This window comes from Lucilia sericata, unplaced genomic scaffold, assembly GCF_015586225.1.
Source record: "Lucilia sericata isolate MDLA Ls3-8-SP2 unplaced genomic scaffold, ASM1558622v1 Contig000310F_arrow, whole genome shotgun sequence".
NCBI lineage: Eukaryota > Metazoa > Arthropoda > Insecta > Diptera > Calliphoridae > Lucilia > Lucilia sericata.
In genome coordinates, this window is record NW_023994334.1 from 365,167 (window position 1) to 384,583 (window position 19,417).

The 19,417-nt window shown below is 33.5% G+C and overlaps 5 protein-coding genes across 5 annotated transcripts; all 5 read right to left on the reverse strand.

Annotated features, from left to right (window-relative positions):
- Positions 1 to 27: 27 nt before the first annotated feature.
- Positions 28 to 15,843, reverse strand: LOC119603534 (transmembrane protease serine 9-like). Its single transcript, XM_037955575.1, has 5 exons — positions 15,035 to 15,843; positions 13,818 to 14,570; positions 12,289 to 13,074; positions 1,486 to 2,217; positions 28 to 866 (listed from the first exon to the last, which is right to left on the reverse strand). The coding sequence occupies exons 1-5, from the start codon at positions 15,800 to 15,802 to the stop codon at positions 78 to 80; spliced, it is 3,828 nt and encodes a 1,275-aa protein (XP_037811503.1). The 5' UTR covers positions 15,803 to 15,843; the 3' UTR covers positions 28 to 77.
- LOC119603537 (trypsin alpha-3-like) lies at positions 1,423 to 2,257 on the reverse strand. Its single transcript, XM_037955579.1, has one exon. The coding sequence runs from the start codon at positions 2,224 to 2,226 to the stop codon at positions 1,459 to 1,461; it is 768 nt and encodes a 255-aa protein (XP_037811507.1). The 5' UTR covers positions 2,227 to 2,257; the 3' UTR covers positions 1,423 to 1,458.
- LOC119603538 (trypsin alpha-3) lies at positions 13,500 to 14,621 on the reverse strand. Its single transcript, XM_037955580.1, has one exon. It carries the CDS (start codon positions 14,577 to 14,579, stop codon positions 13,812 to 13,814), a length of 768 nt encoding a protein of 255 aa, XP_037811508.1. The 5' UTR covers positions 14,580 to 14,621; the 3' UTR covers positions 13,500 to 13,811.
- On the reverse strand, positions 15,804 to 19,011 carry LOC119603536 (trypsin alpha-4-like). Its single transcript, XM_037955578.1, has one exon. The coding sequence runs from the start codon at positions 17,006 to 17,008 to the stop codon at positions 16,190 to 16,192; it is 819 nt and encodes a 272-aa protein (XP_037811506.1). The 5' UTR covers positions 17,009 to 19,011; the 3' UTR covers positions 15,804 to 16,189.
- On the reverse strand, positions 17,612 to 18,386 carry LOC119603539 (trypsin alpha-4-like). The gene has a single exon (XM_037955581.1). It carries the CDS (start codon positions 18,363 to 18,365, stop codon positions 17,643 to 17,645), a length of 723 nt encoding a protein of 240 aa, XP_037811509.1. The 5' UTR covers positions 18,366 to 18,386; the 3' UTR covers positions 17,612 to 17,642.
- Positions 19,012 to 19,417: the final 406 nt, after the last annotated feature.

Genomic DNA, 19,417 nt, shown 5'->3' on the forward strand with positions numbered 1-19,417 from the left:
ACAGATTAATTTTTGAAAGAAAAACACTTTTTTTAATCGTTTAATGAAATTAGTATGTATTTTATTTATTAAAAACTTTAAACAGAGCTGGCAGCACTGACAACCCAGGTGCGGAGAGCAGCAACATCAGCATAGACACCAGGGTAGTTAGCGTAGGCGCAACCGTAGCCCCAAGAGACAACACCAACCAAACGGCCACCAGATACCAATGGGCCGCCAGAATCACCTTGGCAAGAGTCCTTACCGACAGTGTAAGCGCAGATCATGCTAGCCTTGATTTGAGAGCCATAGCCGTAAGTGGAGGAAGCGCATTGAGTACGGCCAACAATCTTAAGATCAACATAGCGCAATTGAGCGGGAATGCTACCACCGGAAGAGGTGGTACCCCAACCAGAAACAGTAGCAGCAGCACCGTTAGCGGGAGCAGCGGTAGTCAAAGCAATAGCCTTAATGGTGGAGGACATGGTCAAGGAAGAGCTCAAACGGATGACAGCAATATCGTTAACCATGGTCTTGGGGTTGTAACCTTCGTGGTTCTTGAAAGCAGCAACAGAGACAACAACACCACCAGAGTTCCAGTAGGAAGAACCAGCACGTACCTTCAAGACAGAGGTAGAGACGGATTGCAAGCAATGGGCAGCAGTAACAATGATCTTGGAGTTGTAGACGGAACCACCGCAGGAGTGAGAACCAGAACGTTGGAGGGAAATTTGCCAGGGGAAGTTGCTGATGGTGGTAGCAACACCGCCGACAATACGACCATCCAATTGGGGTACCATACCCTCAGGTACGGCAGCGCCCAAAGCACAGGAAATAGCGCACAATAAAACGACAAACTTCAACATGTTGATTAGTGTATTAACCAACTACTGATGTTTTGAAATTAGTCTCGTACTATTTATACGATTTAGATTTCGAACATTTCATTAAAGATATCCGATTAGATTAATATTTAGTCAAGTATAGGCTGATTAGACTAACTTTCTCACATTTTCGCCATTTCTAATTGAAGTGTTTAGGAGATAATTATTGAAAATAGAAATACAGTAAGTTTTCATTAAGATTAGACCAGAGACATGACTGGTATAATTGTTAATAGACACTTGAAAAGTTTACGATAATTATAAGTGAGATCCAAAAATAAAACACACTTTACACTCAGGGCCCTAACTCCCCCTACAATTGTTTATTTTAGAGACACTTTACGCAATGACTTTCCAGTTTCTTAAATTTTTATGAAAAAAATGCTCAAAAAACTGAGTTCTTTAGGTTTTTCATAGAAAATATGAGTGATCACAGATTTTGTGTATTTTGTCCATTGGAGCGTTATTTAAGGATCTTCAGATCGATTTTTTATAGAAATTAAGTATGCTCATAGATCCTTTGTTTCTAATTTTATAATTAATCACAACCACAACACAATTTTAATATTTAATCAACAGTTTATTCAATTTGAATTTAAACAGAGTTAGCAGCACTGATAACCCAGGAACGGAGAGCAGCAACATCAGCATAGACACCAGGGTAGTTGACAGCGGCGCAACCATAGCCCCAGGAGACAACACCAGCCAAGACACCACCGGAGACCAATGGGCCACCAGAGTCACCTTGGCAAGAGTCCTTGCCGACAGTGTAGGCACAGATCATGCTAGCCTTGATTTCAGAGCCATAACCATAGGCAGAAGAAGCGCATTGAGTGCGGCCAACAATCTTAACGTCAACGTATCTCAATTGAGTAGGAATGCTACCACCCGAAGAGGTAGTACCCCAACCAGACACGGTAGCAGCAGCACCGTTAGCGGGAGCTGAGGAAGCCAAACCTATAGTCTTAATGGTGGAGGATGTAGTCAAGGAAGAGCTCAAACGGATGACAGCAATATCGTTAACCATGGTCCTAGAGTTGTAACCTTCATGACTCTTGAAAGCAGCAACACTGACCAAAACACCACCGGAATTCCAGTAGGAAGAGCCAGCACGTACTTTCAAGACAGAGGCAGACACGGATTGCAAGCAATGGGCAGCAGTAACAATGATCTTGGAGCTGTAGATGGAGCCACCGCAAGAGTGAGAACCTGAACGTTGGAGGGAAATTTGCCAGGGGAAGGACGAGATGGTGGTAGCAGCACCGCCAACAATGCGACCATCCAATTGAGGCAACATACCCTCAGGCACGGCAGCACCCAAAGCACAGGCAACAGCACACAACAATACAACTAACTTTAACATGTTGATTGATCGATATTAACCAACTACTGAAATTTTCTTTGGAAATGAACCCTTTTTATATGAATTTTTAACTTAAAACTATTTAGATTCCTAAATCCCAGTTTTATTTGATAAGAACAAATCTTCAAATTGTCTGCTATTACTGATTGTGATATGTAAGTGTGGACTTATGGGATTTACATTGCACGTTACTTGCAATTTTTCATTAGATTACAACTGTTCCATTGTGTTGCACGCTTGTAATCTACTGAAACACTCAAGAAATTAATAACTTAAATATAGTTGATTGATATATTGATACACTTAAGAAACATATTCATTAAAGAAACGAAATATAGTCTGGCTATATTCATATTTTCTATGAAAAACCTAAAATCGGCTGTAGATCCTTAAATAACGCTCCAATCGACAAAATAAAGAAAATCTGTGATCACTCATATTTTCCATGAAAAATGGATTTTTATATAGAAAAACTAAAAACGGCTTTAGATCCTTAAATAACGCTCCAATCGACAAAATAAAGAAAATCTGTGATCACTCATATATTCCATGAAAAATGGACTTTTATATAGAAAAACTAAAAACGGCTGTAGATCCTTAAATAACGCTCCAATCGACAAAATAAAGAGAATCTGTGATCACTCATATTTTCCATGAAAAATGGAATTTTATATGAAAAAACTAAAAACGGCTGTAGATCCTTAAATAACACTCCAATCGACAAAATAAAGAAAATCTGTGATCACTCATATATTCCATGAAAAATGGACTTTTATATAGAAAAACTAAAAACGGCTGTAGATCCTTAAATAACGCTCCAATCGACAAAATAAAGAAACTCTGTGATCACTCATATATTCCATGAAAAATGGACTTTTATATAGAAAAACTTAAACTTAAACTCCAATCGACAAAATAAAGAAAATCTGTGATCACTCATATTTTCCATGCAAAATGGATTTTTATATAGAAAAACTAAAAACGGCTGCAGTTCCTTAGATAACGCTCCAATCGACAAAATAAAGAAAATCTGTGATCACTCATATTTTCCATGAAAAATGGATTTTTATAAAGAAAAAATGGATTTTTATACTAGAAAAACTAAAATCGGCTGTAGATCCTTAAATAACGCTCCAATCGACAAAATAAAGAAAATCTGTGATCACTCATATATTCCATGAAAAATGGACTTTTATATAGAAAAATTAAAATCGGCTGTAGATCCTTAAATAACGCTCTAATCTACAAAATAAAGAAAATCTGTGATCACTCATATATTCCATGAAAAATGGACTTTTATATAGAAAAACTAAAAACGGCTGTAGATCCTTAAATAACGCTCTAATCGACAAAATAAATAAAATCTGTGATCACTCATATATTCCATGAAAAATGGATTTTTATATAGAAAAACTAAAATCGGCTGTAGATCCTTAAATAACGCTCCAATCGACAAAATAAAGAAAATCTGTGATCACTCATATATTCCATGAAAAATGGACTTTTATATAAAAAAACTAAAAACGGCTGCAGATCCTTAAATAACGCTCCAATCGACAAAATAAAGAAAATCTGTGATCACTCATATTTTCCATGAAAAATGGAATTTTATATAAAAAAACTAAAAACGGTTGTAGATCCTTAAATAACATTCAATCGACAAAATTAAGAAAATCTGTGATCACTCATATATTCCATGAAAAATGGACTTTTATATAGAAAAATTAAAAACGGCTGTAGATCCTTAAATAACGCTCTAATCGACAAAATAAAGAAAATCTGTGATCACTCATATATTCCATGAAAAATGGATTTTTATATAGAAAAACTAAATAACGCTCTAATCGACAAAATAAAGAAAATCTGTGATCACTCATATATTCCATGAAAAATGGACTTTTATATAGAAAAACTAAAAACGGCTGTAGATCCTTAAATAACGCTCCAATCGACAAAATAAAGAAAATCTGTGATCACTCATATTTTCCATGAAAAATGGATCTTTATATAGAAAAACTGAAATCGGCTGCACTTCCTTAAATAACGCTCCAATCGACAAAATAAAGAAAATCTGTGATCACTCATATTTTCCATGAAAAATGGATTTTTATATAGAAAAATTAAAATCGGCTGTAGATCCTTAAATAACGCTCCAATCGACAAAATAAAGAAAATCTGTGATCACTCATATTTTCCATGAAAAATGGATTTTTATATAGAAAAACTAAATAACGCTCTAATCGACAAAATAAAGAAAATCTGTGATCACTCATATATTCCATAAAAAATGGATTTTTATATAGAAAAACTAAAATCGGCTGTAGATCCTTAAATGACGCTCCAATCGACAAAATAAAGAAAATCTGTGATCACTCATATTTTCCATGAAAAATGGATTTTTATATAGAAAAACTAAAATCGGCTGTAGATCCTTAAATAACGCTCCAATCGACAAAATAAAGAAAATCTGTGATCACTCATATATTCCATGAAAAATGGATTTTTATATGAAAAAACTAAAATCGGCTGTAGATCCTTAAATAACGCTCCAATCGACAAAATAAAGAAAATCTGTGATCACTCATATTTTCCATGAAAAATGGATTTTTGTATAGAAAAACTAAAATCGGCTGTAGATCCTTAAATAACGCTCCAATCGACAAAATAAAGAAAATCTGTGATCACTCATATTTTCCATGAAAAATGGATTTTTATATAGAAAAACTGAAATCGGCTGCACTTCCTTAAATAACGCTCCAATCGACAAAATAAAGAAAATCTGTGATCACTCATATATTCCATGAAAAATGGATTTTTATATGAAAAAACTAAAATCGGCTGTAGATCCTTAAATAACGCTCCAATCGACAAAATAAAGAAAATCTGTGATCACTCATATTTTCCATGAAAAATGGATTTTTATATAGAAAAACTAAATAACGCTCTAATCGACAAAATAAAGAAAATCTGTGATCACTCATATATTCCATAAAAAATGGATTTTTATATAGAAAAACTAAAATCGGCTGTAGATCCTTAAATGACGCTCCAATCGACAAAATAAAGAAAATCTGTGTTCACTCATATATTCCATGAAAAATGGATTTTTATATAGAAAAACTAAAAACGGCTGCACTTCCTTAAATAACGCTCCAATCGACAAAATAAAGAAAATCTGTGATCACTCATATATTCCATGAAAAATGGATTTTTATATGAAAAAACTAAAATCGGCTGTAGATCCTTAAATAACGCTCCAATCGACAAAATAAAGAAAATCTGTGATCACTCATATTTTCCATGAAAAATGGATTTTTATATAGAAAAACTAAAATCGGCTGTAGATCCTTAAATAACGCTCCAATCGACAAAATAAAGAAAATCTGTGATCACTCATATTTTCCATGAAAAATGGATTTTTATATAGAAAAACTGAAATCGGCTGCACTTCCTTAAATAACGCTCCAATCGACAAAATAAAGAAAATCTGTGATCACTCATATATTCCATGAAAAATGGATTTTTATATGAAAAAACTAAAATCGGCTGTAGATCCTTAAATAACGCTCCAATCGACAAAATAAAGAAAATCTGTGATCACTCATATTTTCCATGAAAAATGGATTTTTATATAGAAAAACTAAATAACGCTCTAATCGACAAAATAAAGAAAATCTGTGATCACTCATATATTCCATGAAAAATGGACTTTTATATAGAAAAACTAAAAACGGCTGTAGATCCTTAAATAACGCTCCAATCGACAAAATAAAGAAAATCTGTGATCACTCATATTTTCCATGAAAAATGGATCTTTATATAGAAAAACTGAAATCGGCTGCACTTCCTTAAATAACGCTCCAATCGACAAAATAAAGAAAATCTGTGATCACTCATATTTTCCATGAAAAATGGATTTTTATAAAGAAAAAATGGATTTTTATACTAGAAAAACTAAAATCGGCTGTAGATCCTTAAATAACGCTCCAATCGACAAAATAAAGAAAATCTGTGATCACTCATATATTCCATGAAAAATGGACTTTTATATAGAAAAATTAAAATCGGCTGTAGATCCTTAAATAACGCTCTAATCTACAAAATAAAGAAAATCTGTGATCACTCATATATTCCATGAAAAATGGACTTTTATATAGAAAAACTAAAAACGGCTGTAGATCCTTAAATAACGCTCTAATCGACAAAATAAATAAAATCTGTGATCACTCATATATTCCATGAAAAATGGATTTTTATATAGAAAAACTAAAATCGGCTGTAGATCCTTAAATAACGCTCCAATCGACAAAATAAAGAAAATCTGTGATCACTCATATATTCCATGAAAAATGGACTTTTATATAAAAAAACTAAAAACGGCTGCAGATCCTTAAATAACGCTCCAATCGACAAAATAAAGAAAATCTGTGATCACTCATATTTTCCATGAAAAATGGAATTTTATATGAAAAAACTAAAAACGGTTGTAGATCCTTAAATAACATTCAATCGACAAAATTAAGAAAATCTGTGATCACTCATATATTCCATGAAAAATGGACTTTTATATAGAAAAATTAAAAACGGCTGTAGATCCTTAAATAACGCTCTAATCGACAAAATAAAGAAAATCTGTGATCACTCATATATTCCATGAAAAATGGATTTTTATATAGAAAAACTAAATAACGCTCTAATCGACAAAATAAAGAAAATCTGTGATCACTCATATATTCCATGAAAAATGGACTTTTATATAGAAAAACTAAAAACGGCTGTAGATCCTTAAATAACGCTCCAATCGACAAAATAAAGAAAATCTGTGATCACTCATATTTTCCATGAAAAATGGATCTTTATATAGAAAAACTGAAATCGGCTGCACTTCCTTAAATAACGCTCCAATCGACAAAATAAAGAAAATCTGTGATCACTCATATTTTCCATGAAAAATGGATTTTTATATAGAAAAATTAAAATCGGCTGTAGATCCTTAAATAACGCTCCAATCGACAAAATAAAGAAAATCTGTGATCACTCATATTTTCCATGAAAAATGGATTTTTATATAGAAAAACTAAATAACGCTCTAATCGACAAAATAAAGAAAATCTGTGATCACTCATATATTCCATAAAAAATGGATTTTTATATAGAAAAACTAAAATCGGCTGTAGATCCTTAAATGACGCTCCAATCGACAAAATAAAGAAAATCTGTGATCACTCATATTTTCCATGAAAAATGGATTTTTATATAGAAAAACTAAAATCGGCTGTAGATCCTTAAATAACGCTCCAATCGACAAAATAAAGAAAATCTGTGATCACTCATATATTCCATGAAAAATGGATTTTTATATGAAAAAACTAAAATCGGCTGTAGATCCTTAAATAACGCTCCAATCGACAAAATAAAGAAAATCTGTGATCACTCATATTTTCCATGAAAAATGGATTTTTGTATAGAAAAACTAAAATCGGCTGTAGATCCTTAAATAACGCTCCAATCGACAAAATAAAGAAAATCTGTGATCACTCATATTTTCCATGAAAAATGGATTTTTATATAGAAAAACTGAAATCGGCTGCACTTCCTTAAATAACGCTCCAATCGACAAAATAAAGAAAATCTGTGATCACTCATATATTCCATGAAAAATGGATTTTTATATGAAAAAACTAAAATCGGCTGTAGATCCTTAAATAACGCTCCAATCGACAAAATAAAGAAAATCTGTGATCACTCATATTTTCCATGAAAAATGGATTTTTATATAGAAAAACTAAATAACGCTCTAATCGACAAAATAAAGAAAATCTGTGATCACTCATATATTCCATAAAAAATGGATTTTTATATAGAAAAACTAAAATCGGCTGTAGATCCTTAAATGACGCTCCAATCGACAAAATAAAGAAAATCTGTGTTCACTCATATATTCCATGAAAAATGGATTTTTATATAGAAAAACTAAAAACGGCTGCACTTCCTTAAATAACGCTCCAATCGACAAAATAAAGAAAATCTGTGATCACTCATATATTCCATGAAAAATGGATTTTTATATGAAAAAACTAAAATCGGCTGTAGATCCTTAAATAACGCTCCAATCGACAAAATAAAGAAAATCTGTGATCACTCATATTTTCCATGAAAAATGGATTTTTATATAGAAAAACTAAAATCGGCTGTAGATCCTTAAATAACGCTCCAATCGACAAAATAAAGAAAATCTGTGATCACTCATATTTTCCATGAAAAATGGATTTTTATATAGAAAAACTGAAATCGGCTGCACTTCCTTAAATAACGCTCCAATCGACAAAATAAAGAAAATCTGTGATCACTCATATATTCCATGAAAAATGGATTTTTATATGAAAAAACTAAAATCGGCTGTAGATCCTTAAATAACGCTCCAATCGACAAAATAAAGAAAATCTGTGATCACTCATATTTTCCATGAAAAATGGATTTTTATATAGAAAAACTAAATAACGCTCTAATCGACAAAATAAAGAAAATCTGTGATCACTCATATATTCCATAAAAAATGGATTTTTATATAGAAAAACTAAAATCGGCTGTAGATCCTTAAATGACGCTCCAATCGACAAAATAAAGAAAATCTGTGATCACTCATATTTTCCATGAAAAATGGATTTTTATATAGAAAAACTAAAATCGGCTGTAGATCCTTAAATAACGCTCCAATCGACAAAATAAAGAAAATCTGTGATCACTCATATATTCCATGAAAAATGGATTTTTATATAGAAAAACTAAAAACGGCTGTAGATCCTTAAATAACGCTCCAATCGACAAAATAAAGAAAATCTGTGTTCACTCATATATTCCATGAAAAATGGATTTTTATATAGAAAAACTAAAAACGGCTGCACTTCCTTAAATAACGCTCCAATCGACTAAATAAAGAAAATCTGTGATCACTCATATTTTCCGTGAAAAATGGATTTTTATATAGAAAAACTAAAAACTAAATAAAGCTCTAATCGACAAAATAAAGAAAATCTGTGATCACTCATATTTTCCATTAAAAATGGATTTTTATATGAAAAAACTAAAATCGGCAGTAGATCCTTAAATAACGCTCCAATCGACAAAATAAAGAAAATCTGTGATCACTCATATTTTCCATGAAAAATGGAATTTTATATGAAAAAACTAAAAACGGCTGTAGATCCTTAAATAACGCTCCAATCGACAAAATAAAGAAAATGTGTGATCACTCATATTTTCCATGAAAAATGGAATTTTATATGAAAAAACTAAAAACGACTGTAGATCCTTAAATAACGCTCCAATCGACAAAATAAAGAAAATCTGTGATCACTCATATTTTCCATGAAAAATGGATTTTTATATGAAAAAACTAAATCGGCTGTAGATCCTTAAATAACGCTCCAATCGACAAAATAAAGAAAATCTGTGATCACTCATATTTTCCATGAAAAATGGAATTTTATATGAAAAAACTAAAAACGACTGTAGATCCTTAAATAACGCTCCAATCGACAAAATAAAGAAAATCTGTGATCACTCATATTTTCCATGAAAAATGGAATTTTATATGAAAAAACTAAAAACGACTGTAGATCCTTAAATAACGCTCCAATCGACAAAATAAAGAAAATCTGTGATCACTCATATTTTCCATGAAAAATGGAATTTTATATGAAAAAACTAAAAACGGCTGTAGATCCTTAAATAACGCTCCAATCGACAAAATAAAGAAAATCTGTGATCACTCATATTTTCCATGAAAAATGGAATTTTATATGAAAAAACTAAAACGGCTGTAGATCCTTAAATAACGCTCCAATCGACAAAATAAAGAAAATCTGTGATCACTCATATTTTCCATGAAAAATGGATTTTTATATGAAAAAACTAAATCGGCTGTAGATCCTTAAATAACGCTCCAATCGACAAAATAAAGAAAATCTGTGATCACTCATATTTTCCGTGAAAAATGGATTTTTGTATGAAAAAACTAAAATCGGCTGTAGATCCTTAAATAACGCTCCAATCGACAAAATAAAGAAAATCTGTGATTACTCATATTTTCCATGAAAAATGGATTTTTATATGAAAAAACTAAAATCGGCAGTAGATCCTTAAATAACGCTCCAATCGACAAAATAAAGAAAATCTGTGATCACTTATATTTTCCATGAAAAATGGACTTTTATATAGAAAAACTAAAAACGGCTGTAGATCCTTAAATAACGCTCCAATCGACAAAATAAAGAAAATCTGTGATCACTCATATTTTCCATGAAAAATGGAATTTTACATGAAAAAACTAAAAACGGCTGTAGATCCTTAAATAACGCTCAAATCGACAAAATAAAGAAAATCTGTGATCACTCATATTTTCCATGAAAAATTGTATTTTATATAGAAAAACTAAAAACGGCTGTAGATCCTTAAATAACGCTCTAATCGACAAAATAAAGAAAATCTGTCATCACTCATATATTCAATGAAAAATGGACTTTTATATAGAAAAACTAAAAATGGCTGTAGATCCTTAAATAACGCTCCAATCGGCAAAATAAAGAAAATCTGTGATCACTCATATTTTCCGTGAAAAATGGAATTTTATATAGAAAACATATAAACGGCTGTAGATACTTAAATAACGCACCAATCGACAAAATAAAGAAAATCTGTGATCACTCATATTTTCCATGAAAAATGGAATTTTATATGAAACAACTAAAAATGGCTGTAGTTCCTTAAATAACGCTCCAATCGATAAAATAAAGAAAATCTGTGATCACTCATATTTTCATGAAAAATGGAATTTTATATAAAAAAACTAAAATCGGCTGTAGATCCTTAAATAACGCCCCAATCGACAAAATAAAGAAAATCTGTGATCACTCATATTTTCCATGAAAAATGGATTTTTATATAGGAAAACTAAAAACGGCTGTAGATCCTTAATAACACTCCAATCGATGAAATAAAGAAAATCTGTGATCACTCATATATTCCATGAAAAATGGACTTTTACATAGAAAAACTAAAAACGGCTGTAGATCCTTAAATATTTTCCATGAAAAATGGACTTTTATATAAAAAAACTAAAAACGGCTGTAGATCCTTAAATAACGCTCCAATCGGCAAAATAAAGAAAATCTGTGATCACTCATATTTTCCATGAAAAATGGACTTTTGTATAGAAAAACTAAAAACGGCTGTAGATCCTTAAATAACGCTCCAATCGACAAAATAAAGAAAATCTGTGATCACTCATATATTCCATGAAAAATTGTATTTTATATAGAAAAACTAAAAACGGCTGTAGATCCTTAAATAACGCTCCAATCGACAAAATAAAGAAAATCTGTGATCACTCATATTTTCCATGAAAAATGGAATTTTATATGAAAAAACTAAAAACGACTGCAGATCCTTAAATATCGCTCCAATCGACAAAATAAAGAAAATCTGTGATCACTCATATTTTCCGTGAAAAATGGAATTTTATATAGAAAACATATAAACGGCTGTAGATACTTAAATAACGCCCCAATCGACAAAATAAAGAAAATCTGGGATCACTCATATTTTCCATGAAAAATGGAATTTTATATGAAAAAACTAAAAACGACTGTAGATCCTTAAATAACGCTCCAATCGACAAATAAAGAAAATCTGTGTTCACTCATATTTTCCATGAAAAATGGAATTTTATATAGAAAAACTGTAGATCCTTAAATAACGCTCTAATCGATGAAATAAAGAAAATCTGTGATCACTCTTATATTCCATGAAAAATGGAATTTTATATAGAAAACATATAAACGGCTGTAGATACTTAAATAACGCTCCAATCGACAAAATAAAGGAAATCTGTGATCACTCATATTTCCTATAAAAAATGGATTTTTATATGAAAAAACTTAAATCGGCTGTAAATCATAAAAACAACACTCCTATTGACAAATAAAGTTTGTGGAAGTGAGATAATAAAAAGATGTATGCAAATTCAATTTTCATTCAATATTTTTATTAAATTAAGATTTAAACAGAGTTAGCAGCACTGACAACCCAGGTGCGGAGAGCAGCAACATCAGCATAGACACCAGGGTAGTTGGCAGCGGCGCAACCATAGCCCCAGGAGACAACACCAACCAAACGACCACCAGATACCAATGGGCCACCAGAGTCACCTTGGCATGAATCCTTGCCGACAGTGTAGGCACAGATCATGCTGGATTTGATTTGAGAGCCATAACCGTAAGTGGAGGAAGCACATTGAGTACGACCAACAATCTTAAGATTAACATAACGCAATTGAGCGGGAATGCTACCACCGGAAGAGGTGGTACCCCAACCAGAAACAGTAGCAGCAGCACCGTTAGCGGGAGCAGCGGTAGCCAAAGCAATAGCCTTAATGGTGGAGGACATGGTCAAGGAGGAGCTCAAACGGATGACAGCAATATCGTTAACCATGGTCTTGGGGTTGTAACCTTCGTGGTTCTTGAAAGCAGCAACAGAGACAACAACACCACCAGAGTTCCAGTAGGAAGAACCAGCACGCACTTTCAAGACAGAGGTAGAGACAGATTGCAAGCAATGGGCAGCAGTAACAATGATCTTGGAGTTGTAGACGGAACCACCGCAGGAGTGAGAACCAGAACGTTGGAGGGAAATTTGCCAGGGGAAGTTGCTGATGGTGGTAGCAACACCGCCGACAATACGACCATCCAATTGGGGTACCATACCCTCAGGTACGGCAGCGCCCAAAGCACAGGAAATAGCGCACAATAAAACGACAAACTTCAACATGTTGATTAGTGTATTAACCAACTACTGATGTTTTGAAATTAGTCTCGTACTATTTATACGATTTAGATTTATATTTTTTTTCAAGATTTCCGATTAGATTAATATTTGGTCGAGTATAGGCTGATTAAACTAACTTTCTCACTCTTTCTCCATTTCAAATTTAAGTGTTTAGGAGATAAGTATTGAAAGTAGAAATACAATAAGTTTTCGTTTAGATTAGACGAGAAGCATGAATGGAATAATTGTTAATCATTACACTAAAAGTTTTCAATAATTTTAAGTGATATTCGATAATAAAACACGCTTTACACCCAAGGCCGTAACTCCCCCTACATTTGTTTACTTTAAAGGTTCTTCACGCAATGACTTTTGAGTTTTTTTTATGCAAAAACTGCTCAAAGTTAAGAGTATTTTACTCGAAAATAGTTTTAAAATAATTATAAACATTAGTGATCACAAATTTTCTTTATTTTATCGATGGGAGCGTGCCGATTTGAGGTTTTTTAAATAAAAATAGATTTTTCAAAGAAAATATGAATGATCGCAGATTTTCTTTGTTTTGTCGATTGAAGCAATATTTAAGGATCTTCAGCCGATTTTATGTTTTTCGTATAATATATTATTTTTTCATAGAAGGTTCTACAGTCGATTTTAGCTGATTTCTCGAAAGTATACTTTTTCAATTTCTAAAATTTTGTTCATTAATCCCAACTACAACATAATTTTAATATTCTATCAACATTTTATTCAATTTGAATTTAAACGGAGTTAGCAGCACTGATAACCCAGGAACGGAGAGCAGCAACATCAGCATAGACACCAGGGTAGTTGACAGCGGCGCAACCATAGCCCCAGGAGACAACACCAGCCAAGACACCACCGGAGACCAATGGGCCACCAGAATCACCTTGGCAAGAGTCCTTGCCGACAGTGTAGGCACAAATCATGCTAGCCTTGATTTCAGAGCCATAACCATAGGTGGAAGAAGCACATTGAGTGCGGCCAACAATCTTAACGTCAACGTATCTCAATTGAGTAGGAATGCTACCACCCGAAGAGGTAGTACCCCAACCAGACACGGTAGCAGCAGCACCGTTAGCGGGAGCTGAGGAAGCCAAACCGATAGTCTTAATGGTGGAGGATGTAGTCAAGGAAGAGCTCAAACGGATGACGGCAATATCGTTAACCATGGTCCTAGAGTTGTAACCTTCATGATTCTTGAAAGCAGCAACACTGACCAAAACACCACCGGAATTCCAGTAGGAAGAGCCAGCACGTACTTTCAAGATAGAGGCAGATACGGATTGCAAGCAATGGGCAGCAGTAACAATGATCTTGGAGCTGTAGATGGAGCCACCACAAGAGTGAGAACCTGAACGTTGGAGAGAAATTTGCCAGGGGAAGGACGAAATGGTGGTAGCAGCACCGCCCACAATGCGTCCATCCAATTGGGGGAGCATACCCTCAGGCACAGCAGCACCCAAAACACAGGCAACAGCGCTTAACAAAACGACTAACTTCAACATGTTGATTGATCGATATTAATCAACTACTGAAATTTTCCTTGTACTCCAGCCCTTTTTATATCAGTTAGTTCCCCGATTTTCTATTCTTTTGATAAGTGTTAGATTTCTAATTCATATGTCTTTTACACAAGTAATGTAAGTGCTTACTTAAGAGATTTAAAATAATGACAGTTACAAATTTTGATTAGATTACAGCGGCAGCAGCACTGTATTCAAAATATTAATGTCTTTTAAGGTTTGTATATGAAATATCTTGGTCACAAACCAATATTTTCTTTACTAATGAATGAAATGCTTATGATCTGGCGATAATTTCCTTAAACTAATGCAAATACTAATTGGATTTGATAATTTTTAAAAGGTTTTGGAATATTGTAGTTTTTATTCAAAAATTTATTTTTTAAAGAAACGAGATTTTTAATATTTGTTTTAAAATAAGTTTAGGAACCAATTTAAACAGTTGTAGACGCACTGACCACCCAAGAGTGTAAAGCAGCAACATCAGCATAAACACCAGGATAGTTAGGGAAAGCACAGCCATAACCCCAGGAAACAACACCAACCAACTGACCACCAGAAACCAAGGGACCACCCGAATCACCTTGACAAGAATCCTTACCAACAGTGTAAGCACAAATCATGCTAGACTTGATCATGGAACCATAACTATAATTGGAAGAAGCACACTGAGTACGGCTGACAATTTTGACATCAATGTAACGCAATTGAGTGGGTAAAGAGGCAGAACCAGAGGCAGTAGTACCCCAGCCCGACACCGAAGCAGCAGCACCATTAGCAGGAGCTTTTGTAGTTAAAGCAATGGGCTTAATGGTAGAAGACAAGGTCAACGGGGAGCTCAAACGTATGACGGCTATGTCATTGATTTTAGTGCTGGGATTGTAACCTTCATGATTCTTAAAAGCAGCAACATTAACCAATACACCACCAGAATTCCAGAAAGAAGAGCCAGCACGTACTTTCAAAATAGTTGGACTGACAGATTGCAAACAGTGAGCAGCGGTCACAATGATGTGATTATTATAGATGGAGCCACCGCAAGAGTGAGAACCTGAACGTTGAAGAGAGATTTGCCAGGGGAAAGAGGAGATGGAAGTAGCAACTCCCCCCACTATGCGACCATCCAATTGAGGCAGCATACCCTCAGGCACAGCCGCACCCAAGCAGCAAGCGACAGATGACAATAAAATCACAAACTTTAACATGTTTTCAGTGATCTCCAACGAACTACTGGTGTATTTCTGAACTATAAGTTCTTTTTATATATTTTTAGTTGATACTCAACACTTTATCGTCTTAAGTTTTTTTTTTCATAATGATCAATCTTCATTGATATTAAACATTCTACTATTATAGTAAGAAACATAATTTTGATAAGATTATGTTGGAAATTTTAATCTATAGGTTCATAGGAAGTGAAATCACTTTTTTAGCAATCTTAACTATTCGGGATTTTACGCAAAAATTGTTGCAACAATGTTAAGATAAGCCAATTTCATATAGTAAACTCACCACCCTAGATAAATCAATTTATACTGAGTCAATAACAAATTTTTATTAAAATTGGTTCAAGTTTTTATTCGAGATCTTTTTCAAACAGTTTCAGCAGCACTAACAACCCAAGAGCGCAGAGCAGCTACATCAGCATAGACACCAGGATAGTTACCAAAAGCACAGCCATAACCCCAGGAAACGACACCAACCAATTGACCACCAGAAACCATAGGACCACCAGAATCACCTTGGCAGGAATCCTTACCCTTAGTAAAGGCACAAATCATACTGGCTCTAATGGCAGAGCCATAACCATAAGTGGAAGAGGAACATTCAGCACGGCTAACAATCTTAACATCAATTGACCTCAATTGCGAGGGCAGAGATGGAGACCCCGAGGCAGTAGTACCCCAACCCGAAACAGAAGCAGCAGCACCATTAGCTGGAGCCACAGAAGCCAAAGGAATAGGCTTAATGGTGGAAGAAAAAGTCAAAGGAGAACTCAAACGTATTACGGCAATATCATTAACCATGGTATTGGGATTGTAGCTTTCATGATTCTTGAAAGCAGCAACATTAAGCAAAACACCACCAGAAATCCAGAAAGTAGAACCAGCACGAACTTTCATAACAGAGATATTAACCGATTGTAAACAGTGAGCAGCAGTCACTACGATTTGGTTGCTATAAACGGAACCGCCGCAGGAATGAGAACCTGAACGTTGGAGAGAAATTTGCCAGGGAAACGAGCTAATAGAGACAGGATTACCACCCACTATGCGGCCATCCAATTGAGGCAGCAAACCCTCAGGCACGGCAGCACCCAAAGCACACGCAATCACGGATAATAGAACTATAAACTTTAACATGTTGACACCGGGATCTAACAAACTACTGTTATATCTAGACATTAACATTACTTTTTATAGAGAATGGTCTCTATAGGATTTCTTTAGTTTTCTTGATTAATCATTATAATCGCTGTAAGACATTAATTATGATTAGATTATTTTGGGGTTTTCATGAGATAAAACATAATCTAAGTAATTATTTCAGGAAAAACCATGTCTATTTTACCCCAAACATTATATTTTTATTGTAAACAAATGTCGATTTCTATCAAAACCTAAATAATGATCGTGTGAATTTGTTTTTGACACGACTTTTAATCAGTAAATAAGAGCTGTTTGTGTTAACCAACTTATTAATATGGTATGGAATCAGTGGGTCTTTTACTCTTTCACTATTCAGTAGCTCAATTTCTTACCGATCGTATTAGTAGTAGTTTTTTCGGTCGATTGTTAATAAATTTTCAAAAATACCGAATGAAAAGATAGTTCTTAACAAAGTGCCCAATGTCTTTACAATTTCCACGTTCCGTTGAGTTTGTTATTAAAGGTCAAAGGTCACCATTAAGTAAGCATACATGTAAGTATTAGGATTTTCAAAAAACGATGCAGATATTATGATATACTTATAATGAACGTTCCCTGTCATTTCTGGTAATATTCAATATGTTTTGATGTATTTCTGATTATGAACTACAAAAGTCTATTTTCCAAAATCTGATCCTAAATTAGTAATAAAACCACATAATGTTTCAACAACACCTACCAACACACCACCCGAAACTAAGGGACCACCCGAATCACCTTGACAAGAATCCTTACCCACAGTGTAAGCACAAATCATGCTCGTCTTAATATCCGAACCATAACCATAAGTGGAAGAGGCACATTGGGTACGACTAAGAATTTTAACCTCAACATAACGTAATTCTGTGGGTAAAGAAGCAGAACCAGAGGCAGTAGTACCCCAGCCGGAAACAGTAGCAGCAGCACCATTAGCAGGAGCTGAAGAAGCCAAGGCAATAGGCTTAATGGTGGAAGACATAGTCAAGGAGGAACTCAAACGTATCACTGCAATATCATTAATCATGGTCTCGGGATCATAACCCTCATGATTCTTAAATTCATTAACACTCAGCAAAACACCGCCAGAATTCCAGAAAGAAGAACCAGCTCTTACTTTCAACACCGTGGTGGAAACAGATTGCAAACAGTGAGCAGCAGTCACTATGATTTGGTTGTTATAGATAGAACCACCACAGGAATGAGATCCAGAACGTTGAAGAGAAATTTGCCAGGGGAAAGAAGATATGGTGGTAGCAGCACCTCCCACAATACAACCATCCAATTGAGGCAATAGACCCTCAGGCACAGCAGCACCCAAAGTGCAAGCTATAGACGTTAATAGAAGGAACAACTTTAACATATTGCGCAAGATATAAATATAGACTATTGGGACTTGGTCAGTACTTTTAGTTTATATACTAAAGACATTTTTATTATAGTTGGTATAAATGTTTACAAAAATCTTACTTTTAATAGTTTTATAGATCCTTTGTGCAGATATTTATAAATATTTGATAAGAAATGTGTGTATTAGTTATTTTCGCAAAGAAATTCAATTTTGATAAGATTATTAAGGGGAATCGGTAGAATACTCTTTATATATATGATTAATAAGATTCAGTCTGTCAGTAATTTGATTCCCATAAGAAGCTAATAGATCATACTTTTTAAAACGTAAGTTTTTAAGTTTCTAATTATGTTTTAAATTTTTGTTATTGAAACTAATTTTAAATGGGGTTTATATCAATTATTAATTACATACATAGGTCGTATTATTGACATTTAATTTAATCAATTAAAAAGTGTCATTGAAAACGTTCGTGTTCTTGTGCGATCATTCAACAATGACGCATTTTACTTTTGAAACTGTTATTTTAATCTTTTACAACTCGTGTTGGTAAGTATTTAACAATCTTTGTAAAACAATCAAATTTATTACCGATCATAAATTAATGTAATAATCGTATATAGTTATAAATTATGATTTATTTAATAAATAAACGATTTGTGATATCAATTGCTTTGATTTGATTTATTTGCTTCAACTGAGGTATGTAATAACAACATTGTAAGATCGTTACAATGTCAATAGATTTGGTAGCTATTACTTGACTAATTTGATTAGTTTTTATTTGTTTAGGATTCGATCGTTATCATAATGATTAGATGATAGATCCTAAATGTCGGAAGAAAAATTATAACGAATTTGAAATTATAGAAACTGATGTCCTCTTCCTCATGTCAAACAAAATCTTAGTCTTAAGCGAATAAAAAGAAGGCTACAGCTGCTTTGATTATTCTAAAGACGAATCCATAGACTAATTAATAGAATAGTCCATTTACTAGTCCATAGATAAGAAAATATACTAGACAACAAACTGGTCCACAAACTAGTCAAGAGACTAGTTGGTA

Excerpts from the sequence above, each read along its gene's own strand:
- LOC119603537 (XM_037955579.1), bottom strand. The coding sequence starts at position 2,226 with ATGTTAAAGTTAGTTGTATTGTTGTGTGCTGTTGCCTGTGCTTTGGGT.
- LOC119603534 (XM_037955575.1), bottom strand. The coding sequence starts at position 15,802 with ATGTTAAAGTTTGTGATTTTATTGTCATCTGTCGCTTGCTGCTTGGGT. Across the intron at positions 14,571-15,034 it reads TCAGTGCGTCTACAACTGTT|TTAGTCGTTTTGTTAAGCGC; the intron begins TAAATTGGTTCC and ends AACATGTTGAAG. Across the intron at positions 13,075-13,817 it reads TTATCAGTGCTGCTAACTCC|TTGGTTAATACACTAATCAA; the intron begins GTTTAAATTCAA and ends AAACATCAGTAG.
- LOC119603538 (XM_037955580.1), bottom strand. The coding sequence starts at position 14,579 with ATGTTGAAGTTAGTCGTTTTGTTAAGCGCTGTTGCCTGTGTTTTGGGT.
- LOC119603536 (XM_037955578.1), bottom strand. The coding sequence starts at position 17,008 with ATGTTAATGTCTAGATATAACAGTAGTTTGTTAGATCCCGGTGTCAAC.
- LOC119603539 (XM_037955581.1), bottom strand. The coding sequence starts at position 18,365 with ATGTTAAAGTTGTTCCTTCTATTAACGTCTATAGCTTGCACTTTGGGT.